Raw genomic sequence first — 20,783 nt, 5'->3', positions numbered from 1 at the left:
GTCATCTTTCGGCGCTCCCTGCTTACCACAGGGGATAATCTTTCGTTTTGCTCGCTTGAATCCAACCATCTCCGTTGTCATATAATCAGGCGTTTGTGATTCTGCAAATCTATTTATACTGGATTAATAAAACTTGAATTAGGAGCCCATACTAAAGGCATTCCATGATTAAATTTGATATGAAGCGAGCGGCTACAGACATACGCTCTATTTTGACTTCCACTTCCTTTCTCTGCATATCCTCAATGTTTGTATTCATTTCCATGCGAGCAGGTGGCCCCTTCAGGGGATTCAGTGGCTCCGAGATTTCATACTGCGGGTACTGTGCTCCGTCCTATCTGATTTGGTGGAGGTCCAGCGGGTCAGACCCTCCGGGAGTCCCATCACCTCGCCAGCGCTCAGCTCTTCCTCGGTTAACAGGAAAGGATCCTCTTTCAGTGGAGCCGCCTGGCCGGGGATGTAAGGAGCTCGTGATATGTGTGTGTGTGTGTGTGTGTGTGTGTGTAGGTGATAAGCGAAACACCACTTTTCTCTGACATCTGAATGTCCACCGGAGGAAAAACTTCCCACCCGGTTTTTAGAAGTGCTTCTCGGTGCCTCCTGTCGTCACGCTAACAAAGGACAGAGCTTAGGACCCACATTGGCGTTCGCCAGCGCGTGCGGACTCTCTTCACACCCCACCGCTCCGGACTCTGAATGGAACACATTCCAGCGAGGGTGTCGGGTCAGTGCGGGCGCAGAGGGACACGCGGTGCCTTTGCAGGCTGCAGTAATTTGTTTAACCTCTGATTAGGCCCAGGAATTTCAACCACGAGGACACGACGGGTCCCGACAGCATCGTTTGACACTTCGCGCAATCTGTCTTTGTCACGGGCGAGCGAGTCGCCGTTCGAGACGAAAGCCACGCCGCCGCCTGGCTGATGGCCAGGGCGGCAGCTTAATGTCTGAACCGCGTGGTTTGATTGAAAGAAAGCTTGTTCTGTGTATCCGTGTGATTTATCGCGTGTCTTTCTGTGTGATGAGCTCGCTTTACAGGACATACAGAAGATTTGAGCATGTTCGCTTCAAGAAAGCTGTAATGAAGGGCATGGTTTTGGAAGCCTGACTTCACACCTATCGTCACACAAAGTGCAGCTGGGACGCAGGTTGAAAAACCTTATTTATAATTATTATCCTGCTTTAACATTTTTATTTTTGTATTTCCTTATGGCCCTTCTTGGCCAGATGCATGGTTAATTTTTACTTTATTTTTTTGGTTTCATTATTATTATGCTTTCTTACTTTGAAAGGTTTTAATTCTGTAAAAATACCTAAATAAAATATATATATGTATATATATATATATTTTATATATATATATATATATAAAGAAAAAAATATATATTTATATATATATAAAAAAAGAAGAAAACATTTCCTTTTCTTTATTTAATCTAGCAACACAACACTGACCACATGTTACAAAAAGATGTTTAAATAAATCTGCCCAATCTGGAATGCAATGAGGTAAAAGCAATGTTATTTCTCCAGGGTTATGATCCTAACTTCTATGTTTTAAGCTCAACTTCAAAACATCATTCTGGTGGAGTAAAAACAGAAAAAAAGAAATAATTGCTTTCCTCAGGAGAGCTGCTCTCCGTACACACAGATTAAAGCCTCTACATTTTAGTGCGTTAATAAACATGTTAATTGCAGTTGCAGATGCTTCATCTTCTCGCCACTTGAACCTTTATTAATACCCCACGGTAGATTATGTTGGTACAAAGCTAGAAGTTATGAAATGTGCATTCACACGGATCACTTGGTGCAATCATTCATTTCATGCTTCATATTCAACTCCAGCTGTTTTATTCTAATAATGTTGTTCCTGTTACATAAATGAGGAACAGAAACTATCTGGGTTCTGATGTCATGTTGATGTCTATAAACCTTTTGGATGAAACTTGTCTTAAAGATCTGCTCTTTGCCTTAAGGCTAGAGGTCATGCCCAGTCTTAAAGTCCATTAAACGTCCACTGAAAGTGCTGTTTTCTATGATTGTGTTTGTACGTTTCTCATGATCCGGCTCAGTTTGGTTTTGTATCATGTGACTTGTTGCCAGAACACCACGTGTTGGTGGGAGGAGTGGCGGTGTTAAGAGTTTGTTGTGTTGGCGTGTTAGACTGTATATAGAAAGTGGAAGTCACCCATTGGTTTGTGAACTACCATTTTGAAGCCTTGAGTTCGTCATTTTGTCCGTCACCATATTATTTTTTTGCCGTCGCCATATTGGTTGACCAGAAATGACACGAGAGTGTCAAGTATAACTATAAAGCTAAATACGATTTTTCTAGGAGATTGAAAACTGAATTGAATCCTCTGAAAGGGTTAAAGTTGCAAGTCCCAGACTGGACAATGTTTACTGAGGGAATAAATCATGTGAGGAGTAAAGTCATTTTCTCATAGACTTCTATACAACCAGAGGAGTCGCCCCCTGCTGGCCTGTGGCGAGAATGCAAGTTGGCCTCACTTTTCGGACTCGGAGTTTGCCGCCTGGTGCAGAAAGTGTAGCTTTGTGTTATCTAAAAGATGATTAATGTCATGTCTGAATATGTATTGATTTAATGAATATTCATTGATTATCAACAACGCGGATGTGATGCAAGATTTAAGTCTTCTCCGAGCTAAAAGACAGACCGGATCAAGCGAGAGGTTAAGAAAAAGGTTTTATTTCCCTGTCGGGTTCTTTCCATAGCGTGGTCAGACACTCACAACAACAATCTGAGCCTTTGAGAGGATGAAACACTTCTAGTGGACGTACATTGACGGTGACCCATTACATTGCAGCCCTTTTAATCTGCAGCTTTCACCCTCAACACCAAATAAAACAAGTGTGGGCCCTATTCGTCACTTGGACATAAAAACCAGGAACAATAGGGTTAACAAGATACTGAAGTTACCCCGAAAGAGCTTTTATAATGTCCTTTAGAGTAAGAAATAAGAACGTAGACCTCATTCTTTGTGGCACATCCGCTTAATATAAGCATTTAGATCTTTGTAAATATGGACGGACTATGACATGGTACTTCATCAATGTGCACACAGCTGCAATTGTTATATATCACTAATAATAGGAATCAGTATTAATGTCCTTGTTTTTCATATTCAGCAGAGGTAAGGTGATCACTCACTCGCTGAACCTTGGCAGGTACGAGGCGTTTCTCAGCCAATAACAAATGCAAATGGTTCTCAGTCCAGAATCTAACCCAATGAAAACCTCTCATGTTGAATTCTAATAATAATCACACCGTTAAGGCGGCAAATACCGCCAGTGACCCGTGTAACTATTACTAGCTCGTCACTTCAATTTCCAAAGTCACCTTAAAACTGAGCGTGTTACACGTATAGTACAAAAGACAATTTCATCTCACTTTGGATATTGTATACAGTTGGGATAACAAAAAAAATACTACAAAAAAACCCCCACAATATATAATACAATGGTTATATTCATGGGCTACATTCGGTGAGCAACATTTTAATACAAACGTTTTTCCTTATAGCATTCCGGATAAGTTCTGTCCTGCAGATGAAGAGTCAGAGCTGCTTCCCATTCACAAGAGTTCAAGTCCTCTTCACACAGCGCAGCTCCCCAGGGTGATGAAACAGTTGATATGGCACCTTCTTTAACACCCGCTGAACACTTTAGTCCTTAAATAACTCAACATTTGTTACTCTGCTGAACCCGTTCAGCTGAATCCTCTCTCGCTCTGGTGTTCCTCCTGGCGCGAGCCAATGGCCGCCGCTCTGGAGAGGAACCAGATTGAGAAAAAAAAAAAACGGATTCATTGGATGACTCCCGGGGGGGGTGGCGAAAAATGAGATGAAACCAGAGGATGAAATAAGGAGCGTCCCTCTGAGGACTAGGAGAAGTCCAACGGGCGGATCATCATGGCCGTGGCTCGTAGCGAGTAGCTGGGGCCCTTGAAGTAGTGCCACTTGATGCCGTTCAGCTTCCCTATGTGTTGTCCTTGGGCGAAGTACACGCCGTTGAGGTTGGACGGGCCGCAGGCGTCGAACCACCAACCTTTGAAGAGAAGAAGGGAAAGTGAGATATTAGTCGTCGTCGCAAAGCATTGGGGAAGTCACCTCTATCAGACGTGTTTGACCTCGGTGAAAGGTCGACAGCTTCCCATGGCCTCCCCCACAGGGCCGTGGCATTGCTTCAGACACCATTGCGCTGCTATCTGCTCAATGTGTGACTGTCACTGGGTTCAGTGGCATGCCGGTACCTGCTGCTGGACACTTTTCGGTACCCGTTTTCTATTTAAAGCGTAGCGAATGGCATGGGAAACTTTTATTCTACCGAGGTGACACATTTCATAATTTTCCTGTGGTGTATCTGGTGCTCAGGAGAAGGGTTGGGCTTCAATTTAACACACTCACACACATTGGCTTCCTGTATCTTTCAGTATCGGCGGAGTTCAGAGTTATTAATTTACTCAACACGACATGTAATCCACACTCGTAATCTTTCATCCGCGTCTCACATCTGAACTCGTGAACGGGCCGACATGGAACATATGCGAGGCATGGCATGTGTCAGTCAGGCGGGGGCCGAACGGCAGCTCCTCTCCTCTCCCAGGTCAGACCTGAATACCACCGCGGCCTCCGAGGCTGACATTTCACGAGAGCTGTCAGCAATCAGGAGCGATGTTCTGCCCTCGCGGCTGGCGTGGATCGCACTAGACATAAATTTCCCGTTGATTGCTGCTTCATCGTGAGACACGTACGCAGCGTATAGCGGGGAAACGGGTGGACACCTCCTTACATTTCCACAGCTGCTTATAATTTCAGTACATGCCGGTGCCAGTGGGAACCAAATATGAACATGGATTTGCTCTGCTATGATTTCTTAAGACTTTTGTGGGGAATTGTCCTCAGAGGAGCTACTGCACCTTACATCTTAACAGATGGACCACAGTGGTGAAAGGTCAACGCTGCTGTAGTCAATCTTTATAAACGAATGATAGATTGAATGATTACGTGACATGTTGAAGTGGTTGCTCGTAGTGACGAGTCCACAGTGACATTATCACCCATCTGTGCAGTTTCCCTCAGCTCAACAGGACATGCGAGGGTCTTTTAGCTCATTGTTCTGGTTTTACGGTTTTAAAAGGTGCTTGTTGCACATACCAACATCCATTTCTGTTCAAAATGTCACCACTTCCTCATTGTGTCCTGTTTGAGATGTCTGTGCAATTGTAAAGATTTGCTTATGAATTTGCAAGATATGGCCACAATTTTTTATCGTGAGGTTGATCTCGAAATTCGAAATGTGTGCCAATTTTTCAAGAAATTTCCTCCAGGCGTGACTGAGGTATCGCGTTCACGAGAATGGGACGGACGCACGAATGTACCAACCCCGAAATAGAAGAAAAAAAACGCCTCCTGTGACACCTGTCGCCACCACAGAGGCATGCTGATCCTCTCCACACCACACCTGGCCAACACCGAGCGTCAGACCGACAGTTAGAGACGAGCTGATAAACACGTAGCAGCTGAAGAGGAGATACATCCCTCATGAGGTGGTGGAGACCAAAAACAGAGTTAAAAGGAGAGTGAATAGTTGACTTAATATCTTTTGAATGTGTAAATAAGTAATACGTTTTGAATCGTTTCCGCTTCCTTCAAGTGGCCCAAAAAAACATTGAAGGGGCTTTAAATTGGAAACTGAATATCGAGCCGCTTAACCCCCCTACCCCCAAAAAAGAGGCTGGTGTCGTAAATACAACATAGTTTACGACACCAGCCCGAAATACAATGAAAACGTAGATGAGCCAGTAAAAAAAAGCAGGTAGAAATGTCCCGTAGTTGACAACGATGGGATGGGCAGGGTTCAGACGGTCATGGAAAACCTGGAAAAGTCATGGAATTAAAAAATGGTTATTTCCAGGCCTGGAAAAGTCCTTGAAAAAAATAAAATCCCAAAAGTTTTGGAAAAGTCATGGACATTTAGATTTACACAGTTTGATTAAAAGAATACATATTTATATAAATAATTTATTCTTTTAATCAAACTATTGTCTCTCGTTTATTTGTGTCATTTAAGGTGTACTCGTGTATACACCGAGATTTCACATAATTTTTGGTCATGGAAATTTGATTTAAGGTCATGGAAAGGTCATGGACATCCATTGGTCAACATGTGTATGAACCCTGGATGGGGCTTGGTGGTATCATCCCTAAGCGTGTTGCGCAACCTGCTGTTTTATTTTATTGAGGCAGTGTTTTGTTTTTTTACCCTCTTAACCAAACGAAGCAGAACACAGCGAACGTCTCCCATCGCGCGTTGATAAAGTGCAGACCCCACAACCGCCGTCACGCCCATAAACATCCAGGGTGCACAGCAGCAATCTTTTGGGATTTATGGTATCCTCTCCTTTACCATGACTGATATCTCTACTGACATGCGGAAAACAGTGGAGGTCTCTTCCTTTGAAAAAAAAAAGCAGAAAGAGAGTCTAGTGCAGTTTGATAGAGGGATCCACCCTACAGCCCTTACTGTCAGTACTGTATCCCTCCTGGACGTTGAGGTATTGTGTAAATATATACATTACACTACGTGGGCCCGCAGTATATCCTCCTGCGTCCTCCTCAACATGCGGCAGTTCCTCATCAATGTAGCAGGGAAGTATTTTCCCCGTTGCATATTCCAGACACTTACATCACTAGATGTCAGCCCCCCCCCCCGCTCTTATAAACGCATGGGAATAAATCAAATGATATACCGTGCATACCGCGGCTCGTTGCTGGGTTCGGACCAGCCTCGCCTCGCGCTACATGTTGTCATGCCTCTCCTTTTGCGGCCTGGCCGCAGGCGGGCCGTGAATCAGGCAAGAGTCCGGGGTGTTGATTGGTGATCAGATGTCCGTTCCCTTTAACTCAGTGACCTAAGAGGTAATGCCGATCTTAAACCTGCACTTAGAGATGCTTGATTAGTACCAGGTCAGGGTTCCACCGCCGCAGCGCTGCCATGAGGTGACAGCCGGGGTCACCGGGCTCCACTTACACAGCAGGAGGAGCGGAGTCATGTTAAATATCACTGACACTTGGTGCGGCGCCCAGGGGAGTTTTTTTTCATAATGTGCTTGTTTCCAACCACGGTGCAACTGGGAGGGGGACGTGGACCACAGCCCTAATAGGTGCAGATAGATGGATAAGTGGCCCTTGTGAGCCCCCATTGCAGGCTGCGATTATAACGACCTGAACTAACGACCAGGCGAGGAACGTCGCGGGGTGTTCGTCACGATGCCAATCAGAGGAAATTGCTTTTTTTGGATTGATTAAATCGTGCCGTTTTTTTTTTCTTCCCCGTAAAGGCAATCCTCTGTCGTCCTGCTGCTGCCAGAGGGACACACATGCTTCCATGATTATACCGCTTCATTGCGTCGTTATTCTTGTAGTTTTACCCAAGGTAATATATGGGTAATAATTACATCGTGCTCCATAAGTTCATTTCTGAGACGGGAGACGAAGACGGCGGATGTTTCCTGCCAGTATGAGATCTTCAGACAGTCAGGCGGGTTTTAAACAAATCTCCTGGCGACGTGAACTTATGTGGAAGAGAAAAGGCAAACGGTCTCGTCTTTCATTTAAACAGTACGCAGTTCTTATTCGATTCATCTGTCTTATGAATGTATTCTTAGTTTTTTTTAAACAGTAGCTTTATGCTACGTTCAAAACGCGTGAGTTCACACATTTGACGTGTTCACACCAAAAGCGTTGCGAAGCGCAGCGAGGGGCGGGGCTTATCTCTGTGGCGTGTTTCCGTAAAGGCTGTTATAATTTCTCTCATCCACCAGGAAGAACTAACCACTAATTATGCTTTATTGGCACGAGTTGCGAAATTACCACCTCCAAGTTGAAATATTTCAACTCGGGGAGAAAACGCGTCGCCAAAAACGCCCCAAACGTGCCACACGGAAAAATGTTGCGTCTATCGCAACCACACGCGTCTGTATGTTGACTTTGCCTATGGGATCTTGTCGTGCGGAAAAATGGCGTTGCATTCGGCGTGAACACGGCATTATGCTGTTAAATCGGTCTTTTATTTATCACAATCTTCTTTAACAGCCCTCAGTCTCTTTATACCGATCGCTGCCCTTGGTATTGGAGTGTTCTGTAAGTACTCCATACTAATACGCGCCTACGTCTGTGTCATTGCCTCCCATCCGCTCCGCCTTCCTGAAGCGATGGCTGCCTCTTGATCTGACGCGCTCTGCGCTCCGCGGACCAGAGGACGAGGCTGTATTTACTTGTGTTGCTGTTTGTTGTGACAAACCTGCTCTGTGGATTCATTCTGTTGTTTAAAGCCTGTAATACTTTGCCCGTCTGCTGATTCAGGCTGGCAAAGTAAAGTAATCATAGTTTAGTAGCTAAAGAGCCAGATACTTCCCTCAGGACTTGGTGGAGACCAAACACGGAGCTACAAGGACAATGAGTATCGGAGGTGGCCGGAGACATCGGCCAAATGAACGTCACTGCTGCTCTGTGTCTGCTGGTGATGTAAACAAACAAATGTTTTCTACGTCAATGTTGTGTTAGCAGCTCGTCGTGCTGCGCCCAAAGTGGCCCAACACTAAATAAATCAGAGTGGTTTTACAGCAGCTCTACAATTTTCAACTTTGATCTACTGTACTGGGCGTACGTAGTCACAGCGGGAGGTATCACGATGCAGGTGGTCCCCTGCTCAGCTATGGATGATGTCCTCGCGGTGGAGCACCACTTACCGCCAGTGAGCATCAGGGCACATTTGCACATGCAGTTGTCGTTGTCCATGTCCTTGGTGCTGAAGTCTGCTCCGTGGATCACGAGACTGCTCTGTCGGCCTGCGGTCCCACTGTGGCTTTTCAGGAACAGCCTGAAATACACGAGGAGGAAGAGGAGGGAGTCGGGTCATAAAAAACACATCGGGGTGGGAGGAATGAGGGGAGGTGGGAGGGGGGGGGCAGTGTAAGCAATAAAGACAGCGAGAAGACATAACATGCTGCAAGAAATGCCTCCCGAGAGATGTTTATTTTCGTGTTGTGATTGAGTACATGTAGAGCACCTGGCACAACATCACCAGGGCGGAGAGGAGATACAATAAAAATGAAAGAGAGAGAGCATTTGATAGAATTACAGACGGAAAGTGAGAGAGGGAGACAGCGAGGGGAAAGAGCTGTGTCGTGTTAGGAATGTCTGGGAATCACATTTCCATCGGCGGGTTCACAGAACGTTAATTTACACCCCGAATGCCGAACTTTCAGAGCTTTACATGCATTTAAAAAGCAATAAGCAACCTGTTAAACAAAACCATCCATCCACGGCGCGGCAGGTAGGACACACGCTCACGGCTTCAGTATCCCAGTCTGGCCTTTTGTGTTTAAGTACATATTTGCGATGTTTTTTTTCCCTCTTTGCATGACGATACATCCCTATCATAAAAATAGATACACACTATACTTGCTGCCAGTTCTTATGTCATGCCGGGGGCAATTTGAAGGATTTTATATTTAAAAGCATGTTCAGGGATATCAGAGAGGTCTAATTGGACCCCCATGTATTTCATGAAAAACAAAGATGATGTATTTTTTGAAACTTAATGTGTGAATATAATATGTTTATTACTATTGTATTATATCGTCCACATTATTATATTTTATTTGTATCTCATCTGAATAATTTGCATGTCTTTTTTCTGTTATCTGTGTGTCGTATTATCCATTTGTGGAAATGTTGTATTTTTACATCAAATTAATTATTTTAAAAAGGTCAGAAGGATGCAGGAATGCAGAACCATAGAAAACATGTTGAACATTAAACAAATGTGTTCCTCAAATACAGGCTGGTGCATCACACTGAGCATCTGCTAGGAAGTATCATGTATTGAGGAGTGCCTTTCAATTAATTATCAAATGAAATCCCCCAAAATAAATTGCTACACCATTCTGGGAAACTGACGAGAAGAAGATAAAATACTAAAAATTATCTTCTTCTTCTTGTATAAGGAGTTTGAGTTTCTGTAGGTGGCACTATTGCCTTTTTCTGCTCATGTTAAACTACCCACTTCCTCTTCTCCTCCCCCCAAAAAAACATCCAGCTGTTGTTAATGCACACTGAATAAATGGAGTGATGATAAACGATGACAGGCTATGATAAACAGCTGCTGAGCATCACCTGGCAATAATCCACCCAGAGGAGAAGATGACAAGTTGCTCGGATTAAAATGCATTAAAGTGTCTTAATATTTTCTTTTTTTTGGAGTGCACTTAAAACGAAGCTCGTCAGCAGATTTTCTCCAGGGCGTTTCCCGCTGCCCGTGGAATGGAACAGCTCCTCCATCATCCCTTTCCCCCCCCCCGTACCTGCTGCATTTCATTCTCCTCACGTCTTTCGTTTCTCTCACCCTCTCTCTCTCGCTCTCACCGTCTCCCAGACAGACGAGGTTGCGCATCCAAAGAGGAAGAGGGCCGCACCTTCAGGGTCGCCGTCATTGAGCTCGGGGCTCACTCTCTTTTTTTCCGGAGTTCACTCCTCCGACAACAGTGGGGCCCCCGTGTGCGCGTCGTGAACCTCGCGAGGCCCCGCACACCCCAAATATGACGTGTTTTACGGTATAGACGTCGATCGACTCGGCGTGCGCCTCCTCCGGCTTTCGTGAAGCCTGAAGCTCGGAAAACATCAGGAAAGAGAGACTCCCTCGGGGGAAAGACAGTCATTTACCGGGAAAGGACTTCTGTATTTGGACAGCTGTGGAAATGTCGAGTTTGTACAGCAGAGTTTAAAAAAAAAGAAGTGTGACTGCGGGTCACCGGTGGGGGGGATTCACTAAGCCAGTAATCCGAGGCGTGTAATCCTACAGAGGTGAGTCATGTAATCAGGGGCACCAAACGGACTCTGGTTGCGGAAAGTTTGGACAAGGGCCCGCGAGTATAGGCACCCGTGTGCGAATAAATGCGCAGGTTCCCCCCTATGTGTGTGTGTGTGTGTGTGAACAGTACGTCACATGCTGAAGGTATCAACAGCGCTGTCTGCCCGGCAACAGATGTCTTGGGAGATGCTCTCCAGTTCAGAGTACACTCAGCGCTACACGCAGGCCTCACTAATGGGAAGCATGACTTCCATCAGGCTAATCCTGGATCCCGAGGAACAAAGCAGGCGATGTCGAGGATGGGGCCCGCTACCGGTCTGACGATGAACAGACTCACCCTGCACTCTCTCTCTCTCTCTCTTTATTACCGAAGCTCTTGCTATCTCTGCCGCGCCGACGAATCGCCAAAGGCACGCCACCGCGAGGGGTTGTCCGGCGTAACACTTTGACGGGCCGCTTTAAATAAGTGTAAACACAGCCGCGGGACTCAATTACGCAGACCGACGATCCCTCCTCGACTCCTCCGCCAGGATCCATTACGCACTCGCGAGTGAGAAGTGAAGATGGGCCAAGGAATGAACTCAAGAGGAAGAGAGGTTTTCTTTCCCGAGGCCGTGTCTGTACGATCGAGAGAGACATCGGCGTGCGGAGGATCAACTTCAAGAAACGGATCGGGGGATGGACACCAGGAACCTAACGGGCAATGCATGCAAATCTGAACCTTCTTGTCAAAGTAACCTAGTAATGTGATTGGTCGAGGCTCACCGGCAACCAAAACATTGAGCCGTGAGGGGAATCCTCTGGTTGAGCTCGATGACACCTTCTGGGAGGGAGGTTGGTGTCCCTGAAGCTTAATTATTCAATAGCTATCGGGGATGCAGGCTTGTTTGTCGTCTTCCGCATCGCTTAGAAAGTCTAGCATAGTCTAGTCATCTAGCAGCAGAATCCTCTGGTAGCACCAGTGCACATCAGCATTAAGATCAGTTCAGCCAAATTAGAAGAACAAAATTAAAGAAAACCTCCTGGGATCTTCTCACGCAGAGCTTTTGAGACATCTGAGACTTCTGCTGATCACACACATCCCCCCGGTCACCTTTAACTTGTAGGTTTACTGGAGTCATAAAAGAGAGACAGCCAACGCTAGCCAGCCCCCCCACCCCCCCCACACCCCAGGACAACAACACTCTGGGGCGACCTCGCAAAAGGACTGTGTGGCTGTTTTTTACGACTGCTAACGCTGCACAAATAAGACAAGAAGAAGCACCCGAACTGCATCTCGGACTGCGCTGCAAGCGTCTCGCTGAACATATGTGAACGAGGGAAGATGCAAACACACAGATGTTTAAACGTAAAAACATCTGCTGTGGGTGCGCGCGATCAGTTCCCCGTGAATCTGCTCGTCAGCTCGACAGTGGTTTTCGTGTGTGTTTCGTTAGCTTATGTTACGATGACGTGGCGGTTAAACCACAGGTCCCACAGCTGGGGAAGGAGGCTACACGATGCAACCCGGTAACTAGACGTCTCCATCGGAAAAGAAAACACAAGAAGCAGAACATCGAGTTACAGCCGAGCGGCCTGACGCGCGTAGATGTCCGTGTGGCTTAAACCGTAGCAGCCGGGTGTCATTTTTATTTGATTTAACGAAGGCAAACACATGTGAATGCGTTTCAAGCGTGTCGTGCTTCAGGGATTTCCTGAGCTGAAGGAGAAGCCCTCCATCCAGTACGCCTGGAGCTGGAGACAACTGATACTGACATAATCAACCTCGTTCATAGAACAATGCACACCGATTCACTCACTTTCCGGCTTTAAGCACATTTAAGGGTTACATCTTTTGCACCGATTGTATTACTTTTGGCGCAAAGTAAGTGAGTTAAGTAACACAGATCTTTTTAAAGGAGTAATGCATAAGGTGGCTGCCAATGTCTTCAATCGAGATGCCATTTAACTCATGAGTAAGGCGATTTGCATGACTTAATAGCACGAGCGGGGGATGGGGGGTGGTGGTGGGGCTTTGATACAGATTCAGTTTCCCTAATGAGTCAATCAAGCCTCCGGAGCATCACAGCTGCAGACTGTGTGCGTGAGAAATGAATTGCAGGGTCGAGTGAGGATTCAGGCGACGCTGACATGTTTATGCGAGAGCACGTCCAAGTACATTGAAATAATATATATATAAAGGTTTTACTTGAGAGTTGATATACATATATATGTATATATATATATATATAAAGGTTTTACTTGAGAGTTGATATATATATATTATATATATACATATATCAACTCTCAAGTAAACCTTTATATATATATATATAATATATATATCAACTCTCAAGTAAAACCTTTCTATATATACATATATATGTATATCAACTCTCAAGTAAAACCTTTATATATATATATATTATATCAACTCTCAAGTAAACCTTTATATATATATATTATATATATCAACTCTCAAGTAAAACCTTTATATATATATATATATATATATAAATATATATACATATTAGCAACTCTCAAGTAAAACCTTTATATATATATGTATATATATATATATATGGAATGCTTATATTAACCCTTGTGTTGCCTTAGGGTCATTTTGACCCGATTCAATGTTTCACCCTCCTGTTACCTTTATATTTACTAACATATTTTACCCTTTGGGTTCAATTTGACGTCAGCAATTAAAACCTCCAGAAAATTATTAGAATTAATATTGTTTTCCAAGTTTAAGTGTGAGGCACTTTATGTTTGTTTGTTGACTAACGAAAGAACACCGACATTAAACATTGAATGGGGTCAAATTAATCCTAAAGCGGGGGGAGGGTGTAATATTGATTCGGGTCAAAATGACCCTAAGGCAACACAAGGGTTAAACAAATACAGCTAATTAAAATCAATTTAAATGTTTAAATGTTTTACTGATTTCACTAGCGATGATGTGTTTGACACATAGTGTGATGGAATCAGTCATCGTAGCCTCGATGTACTTCGACGTGCTCTCGCATTTCTATATATATATATACGATGTATAGAAATGCACCTGATTGAAAGCAGAGCAGTGTGTGGTAGAGGACCCCTTGGAGGTGGTCCTCCCCACAGAGGAAAGATGTGTTGGATTACTGCGGGGCCGGCTGGGATTGGCTCGGGGCCTCCGATCGGCTAACGCGCCGCTTGTTCGCGGCCTTACTTTTATCTGACACTTCCCATTTCACAACACACTGTGTTACTCTGAGCAGAGGATATCGCTGTCACGCACCGACTTTCTGAACGAATGTCTCCGGTGAGGTTACGGGAGGGGAAAATAAAACATAAAACAATGTGTCTAACGGAATGCGTGTGCGCAAAGTTCAAGAGGGATTCTTCGGAGGAAATGGCAGAAAGACAAAAAAACAGCAGCGGTTACGAGCGATCGCCGAGAGGTGCGGCAAATCTTTTCCCCGAGGCTCGACTGAAAAAAAATAACATTGAAAAAGAAAATATGCCACTTTTCATCTTTTTGATTGACACGGCCACGATGAGTCTGCTTTTGCTTTCTTTCATGTCCGAGCGCAAAGCCAACAAGCCGGTCGGCTGAGGGTCCAGCGCGTGCTGGTACACACCTGGCACTCGTTAGCCTCCTGAGCTGCATTCCGGTTTGGCCCTTGGAGGTTAATCACGCTGACCAAAAGGGCTCCTACTGCAGGGCCTCAGAGGTGTCCGGCTGGCTGAGACCCGCTTGACTGCTCTACTACCGTGGAGCGGGAGGTTAGCTGTACTGCAATACATTTTTACTGTTTTTTGACATTTAAGTAACCGGCCATGGCGCGAGAATACATTTTTGTCGTCTTCTTTACGTCTTTCGTTCGTGAAAATGATATCGCAAAATGGCAGCTGGATGTGCTGGGGGGCTCTACGGGTGGTGATTAAAAAAAACTTACTGAACATCATTGGTAGGCATCAACTCAGCATCAGTAGTATTGGATTAAAACACAGATTAGCACTTCAGTGGCACTTAAATGGCTCTTACTTATGGTATTACTTATGGTACGATTCATGGTATTACTTGAGGTACTGGTATAACTTATGTCTTATGGTATTACTTATGGTACTTTTGCAGTTCGACTTTCTTGAAGAAATGTTACTTTCTGGATTCTTGTTGTTCTGAGTTTGTCCTCTTGGTTGATGAATTTATTGCAAGTCGCTTTGGATAAAAGCATCTGCTAAATGACATGAGATGTAATGTAATGGAAGATGGGATATTAAAAGACAATACTCCGCCCGGCTGCAGCCTCTTTACGCGGCTGCGGGCTTCACCGAAGCTTCTTCCTTTCGTCTGTGAGACTAAATCTTCCAACATATAATATAGTTTTATTGTGTCGCAAAATATAGAAAAATATTGGGCCGCAGCAACGAATTGATAAAATCGATAAAAATTGATCATTAGAATAAAGCAGAAATAGTGGATGGAGGAAATGATAACCGTTTCCACGGAGATAAACCACGCCCCCTCTCAGGCGCGAATGAACCACAACGCGAGTAAAGCGTCGTCAGTTCTGTTTTTGAATAAAGGGTTGAAAATTTATGTTTTTAAAAAGTCAGATTCATCGATTAATCGAAAAAATAATCAACAGATTCATTGATTATTAAAATAATGGTTAGTTGCAGCCCTAAATAATATTACTACCACGCAATCCTGAGTTGTACAACTTCCACTCGGGGCACAGATCTCAACCGGTTGCAGGGCTTCATCAGCGGGATTGAGTTTGTTTTGTTGTCATGGAGATGGAGATGGATCTCAATCCACAGATGGAGGCCATCTTCCGATATAATCTTTTGGGGATTTCTTCTGTTCAATTCTAGAAGGCGATAGAGAGACGCATAATCACCCGAACAAAAACAAAAAACCATGACAGCTTTGATTTGTGATTCACTTTAAATTCACAACAGATTTTTCCGCTGATCCTTTTTTTATGTCGTACACAAGTGTTGCAGCCAGTAGCTTTGGTGCCTCATCTCTGCATCAGTGGAAACGGTGAAACCTGAAGCTCTCGAGGATGGTGTTCAAGGCGAGGCTTGAGATATCTTAGATAATCACAGTGTGAGAAAAGAGAGGACTCTCCATGTTCTGGAAACCAAATCGCCCCCAAATTCTTGACGAAATCCTCACATAAAAAAACATCTGAACGAGATCTGATTCCAGATTGGCTCATTACCATGTGGAGAAATCATTACATTTAAGAACTTGGCTGCCCTAACAAGGAAGGATATTGGACAAAGATGTAATGGATCATACAAAAATAAACAGTTTTCTTACAGCAGTAACAGTAAATACAACACAGATATGTCCATGTTACCCTCTGTTGGCTCCATCTGGTCAAATGCTCTGTGCATTGATGTCACTTTAAAATCTTAATCCTAGCTAAATATAGTGACATGGTCATAAATAGTTACGTGAAAGACTTTTAAAAACGTCGAAACTGTTGCATGTTGGAAAATATACGATGTTTAAATCACAAAAAGGGTTCAACGTATAAATGTTTCATGTATTTCACTTAGATCTTTAAAATATAGATGCATCTGAATGCACATTAGTTCATGCCTGGCCCTAAGTATGTACTCTTTTATCACGACGCAGCATCTTTGCCTTCAACTGATGTTGCATGAGGACTCAAACTCTTCAGAACTTTCTCTCTCTGATTTCTTTTTCTCTTTCATGGGATGTACCACCCTTTGCATGTCATCGCTCCCACACTGCAACAGTAGTAATTACTTCAGGGCAAACTCCTGAAACAACTGTGACCATTACTTAGAAGAACACTTGCACTAAATGCCGCTTGAATGGTCCTACACCTCTAAGATGAAGTGTACGACTTTAACATGTAGCCTACCTCCATCTGCCTGATGGGTCACGGAGGTCTGGACCGTGGTCCATGACTACTACCAACTATTCATAGACTCTGTCATACTCATTGAATGTGTTGTAACTCTGTACTCTTTGCGTCTGTACACATGGCATCTATTCATCTGTCCATCCGGGGAGAGGAATCCTCCTCTCTTGCTCTCCTGAAGGTTTCTTCACTTTATTTTTTTCTATTTTTTGTGAGTTTTTCCTGATCCGATGTGAGGTCAAAGGTCAGGGATGTCATATGTGTACAGACTGTAAAGCCCTCTGAGCCACATTTGTAATTTGTGATATTGGGCTATCCAAAATAAACTGAATTGAATTGAATGTACTCTACAGCTGTGAAGTGGACCTCTAGTCCAGTTACAGTCCGTAACCCATGGAGGCCAACAATCAGATCCTTTACCTGCACTTACTGGTTATTTGAGACTTTCCTAACAATTATATTCTTTGAAACTGTGATTTTCAGATACATCTCTATGCAGACAATACTTCTTTATATTTGCTTGTTCTGTTCATTAGCTTAGAGAGATATTTCCACTCCCTCTTCATTCACTGCAAGAAGCTTGGTTGCCTTTACTCTTAACTACTTTACGGTTTGTTACTGTAAATCATATACAATATGATTCCACTGTATTGTGCAGGAAAAGTTCAGATGATCTTTACTCGCTAAGAGAAATAATAATCCTTGCTATTTTATCGACAAAGCCTGTGTGAAAACTTGTTATTTTAGAAACAATAACAACTCTCCCTTCAAATCTGTAATTTATAGAGCATTCTCAGTAATCACTGTTTATCTGCATGAAACTGTTTATGTCTGCCAACATTGTGTTTCGCTCAGTTCAGGTTGTTTATCCGTCTTTTCTTGTTACTTTATTTAGTTTTGTGCAACAAGCAATTGTCTTCATTCTGTGCTATAACTTCTTTTTTCAAACCATCTGCATTTTCTCTAATTAGCTCTTGTGTCTCTTTGTTTGGTTGCTTTCCTAGAGGTTGACGTTTACTTTCCCTCTTCTATTCACATTGATGTGTAGCACACAGAAACCCTTGTTTCGAGGCAAAGAAACTTTGATAAATGAGGGGGATTAACTGAAAGCGTTGATCTGATGGCTATCATTATAACAATATGTGTAGGTCATGAAATTATGTTTGGTTGTATTATTTTATTTTCTGCGACCCATGCTGTATCACAGCACCCACTTTAGGTTTGATGATAGGGGATTTCTTGTGTTGTTCATGACAACAGTAACCTTTATGCAATCATGGTGACCTCAGGCACAACGAGGGAGAAAGACTCAAGAGCTCATTTCACAATATTATGTGGTTGTGGTTCAGTGGAAAGTTTAAAGCGCTGGTCAACACAAATTCTTCCCTCAGTGTTGTCCGCATGATTTGTTCGTTCAATTTTAAAACAACATCACTGATGTCGGCTTACACTGTGCAGATGTAGCCAGTGTGTATTTCTTCTATTATTTGGCTGCTGTTGCATTGATGTATGCCTCTCCTCCGCCTCGCTCCTTCTCTCCAAAGATCTACTTCGGAGAGAAGTTCTGCCATATGGATGCATGTCGTGCATGCGTGATAGATAGTGTGTGTTTAGGGCGGTAGATTGTCTTTTTTATGTTATCCAAACTGCACGGAGGAACAATAATCCAAGTCTTGGAGCCAGAAGTGCATGAATAGGCTTTTGCAAAGTTTACAGTAAGGTTAACATGTTATGCTTTTTTCATTATCCATGAATCTGTACTTCATTTAAATTTTTATTTTTATTTTTGTCGATATAATGTAATTAAATATTGAAAAATTACCATCAAATTCGACAAAACCCAAGCCGTGTTCATAACAAAAGCATAATCTCTATTTTTTAGAGAAATAATAGTCTCAAAGGGTTCCCATTATTGCAATTTTAAAAAACCATCAACCAAATAGAACCAAAGTAGTGAAATTACACGACCAAATATGATTAAAGTTCTTCAATCATGAGCTGATTGAACAGTTTTATGACGCCGGATGAAGCCGACAATAATGAGATGACTGAATATAATTGAATAGGTCCATAGTTAAAGAACACTGGGAATAAATATGACATTTATTCTATAAAAATGACTTAATTTATGGAGGATTAGAACCTTATACTTCACAAAGGAATAATTGTACACCTCCCAGCCTCTCTTAAAGTTGACTCATGTCCGTTTCACGTATGGATTAAACCAAGGAGCTGGCAGCGCGACACACCTTTCTTGGCAATCCTCAATATTGTTTATGATAAATGGACTTAGAATATTCAATTATTATACCTGCTTTCCAAGTGGTCTGTCTAGTTAATGTGCTTTCCTTCTTACAGCCTGTGTGTGTATGCGTGTGTGTGCGTGTGTGTGTGTGTGTGTGACAGAGAGCAAGATTTACGACACCAAATGAGGTCTTTACGAATGTTTGTCTGACTCGCGCTGACGCAGACTGTGTTCCAGGAAACCGCCGCCGACGACAGAAAATAATCCAAAACCAACTGCGAGGCGTATCGCGTACAGCTATCGCCGATGTTTCTGAGCACCAAATGTAATTTGGAGAACACTTAGGAGCAGGTAGGTGCCAAAGCATGGAAATCATGGCAGCGTCGGTTTGTTTTGGGCCCAACCATCTGGTTTATTTTGGCCCGTGTTTCAGAGGAGCAGTGTTGTGATTAGCGTACCACAACTATTTTTCAAGAACAAATCTATTTCTTGAGATCGGCGTGTCGATTGGACTCCTGAGCAGCATGAGCCCGCAAGAAAAACAGGCTGTAATGGCGAGGGATGCCCTCGGCCAGCCGCGCAGGGACAACTACATGCTAGAAATATGTGTGAAAACCCCAGAAAGAATGATATACGATCAGAAGTAAATGTGTTTATGCATTGAAGAGATTCACACAAGGGAAGATACTTTTAAGTGCGTGTTGTGGTTTGATCCGTGGGCCTTGTACACAAGCCTGAGGCCAGTGCCTGCACGTTCAAACCAGAGCCACGAGTAGAGACCAGAGGTACATGTAAGAAGAGATGATTTCACTCAGTCATCACATCAACTCAACTCTGCGTTAATTTCGGAAAAAAACCAACAACTTGAGTTCCTCAGCTTGATTGAAATCCATTTCCCCGGTCCTCAGGGAGAACCACGAAACCCACTCCAGGTACGAGCTCCTCAAGACGGAAACCTCTTAAAGTGAAACCCCTGTCATCGCATGACAATTCAGACAATTGGATATGGCAACATCCAACAACGCCCATATACGAGGACTGGACGGCTCGAGGCAAAAGGCTTTCGAGCCGCAGAATCTCGCTCCACATTTCCTCCTTCAAAGCTGGACGCAAGACATTTCGCAACTGGAGGGACCTCTTATCGGAGAAAACCAGTCGTCCAGTGAAAACGTGTCAGACCTTCTCCCGAGAAGCCAGCAATTGCTCGGAACTCGGTGGAATTTGCAGTAGTTTTCCACATCTGAGAGGGCCAAGCAGCTGCCATAGTTTGAGGCCTGTTATCATTAACCCCCACTAAAGAAAACAGAAACCTTCGCCCCCGCAACATGCAGGGACCAAGCATCAATCAAGGGGAATGAGGAGACGGCGACAAGCGATAGACTTGGTTCGGAAGGACTCTGCGATGAGGAAGGCCTCGCCACGGACTTCCATAACCGGAGCGGCGTGACGGAAGTGTCTGGAGAGCTCACTGTCGCTTTTAACCTTTTGAATTTAGACTTTCCATTAAAGTAATGTGTTCCTCTATAGTTCCTATCCTCCTTCCAACGGTGCTAGATCAAAGGCTCGATAAAAGTGATCGCCAAAGTCTTGACGTAAATGTTGGTACCAAGACTCATGGCAAACTCAAACGTTAGCGGACTAACCGGCCTGCCTTTGACAGGTTAGTGCAATTATTTCTGGATTCATTAATTTATTCAAATATTGTCACATTTTAACATGCGGTGCAGATATCAATTCAAACCAGATGACACACCGTCATAAAGCCACCGTGA

At 43.7% G+C, this 20,783-nt stretch overlaps 1 protein-coding gene across 1 annotated transcript in view; it reads right to left on the bottom strand.

Annotated features, from left to right (window-relative positions):
- Window positions 1-2,686: 2,686 nt before the first annotated feature.
- The window catches only part of angpt1 (angiopoietin 1), a 60,434-nt gene continuing 42,337 nt past the window's right edge, over window positions 2,687-20,783 (bottom strand). The window contains exons 8-9 of the mRNA XM_056414210.1: window positions 8,771-8,901; window positions 2,687-4,065 (exon numbers count right to left, since the gene is read on the bottom strand). Of these exons, the coding sequence (XP_056270185.1) occupies window positions 3,902-4,065; window positions 8,771-8,901 (295 nt within the window). The 3' untranslated portion in view covers window positions 2,687-3,901. The remainder of the gene's footprint in view (window positions 4,066-8,770; window positions 8,902-20,783) is intronic.

The sequence above is a fragment of the Pseudoliparis swirei genome, chromosome 1, assembly GCF_029220125.1.
Source record: "Pseudoliparis swirei isolate HS2019 ecotype Mariana Trench chromosome 1, NWPU_hadal_v1, whole genome shotgun sequence".
In the NCBI taxonomy this organism is placed as follows: Eukaryota; Metazoa; Chordata; class Actinopteri; order Perciformes; family Liparidae; genus Pseudoliparis; species Pseudoliparis swirei.
This window is presented reverse-complemented; position numbering and strand designations above follow the sequence as displayed.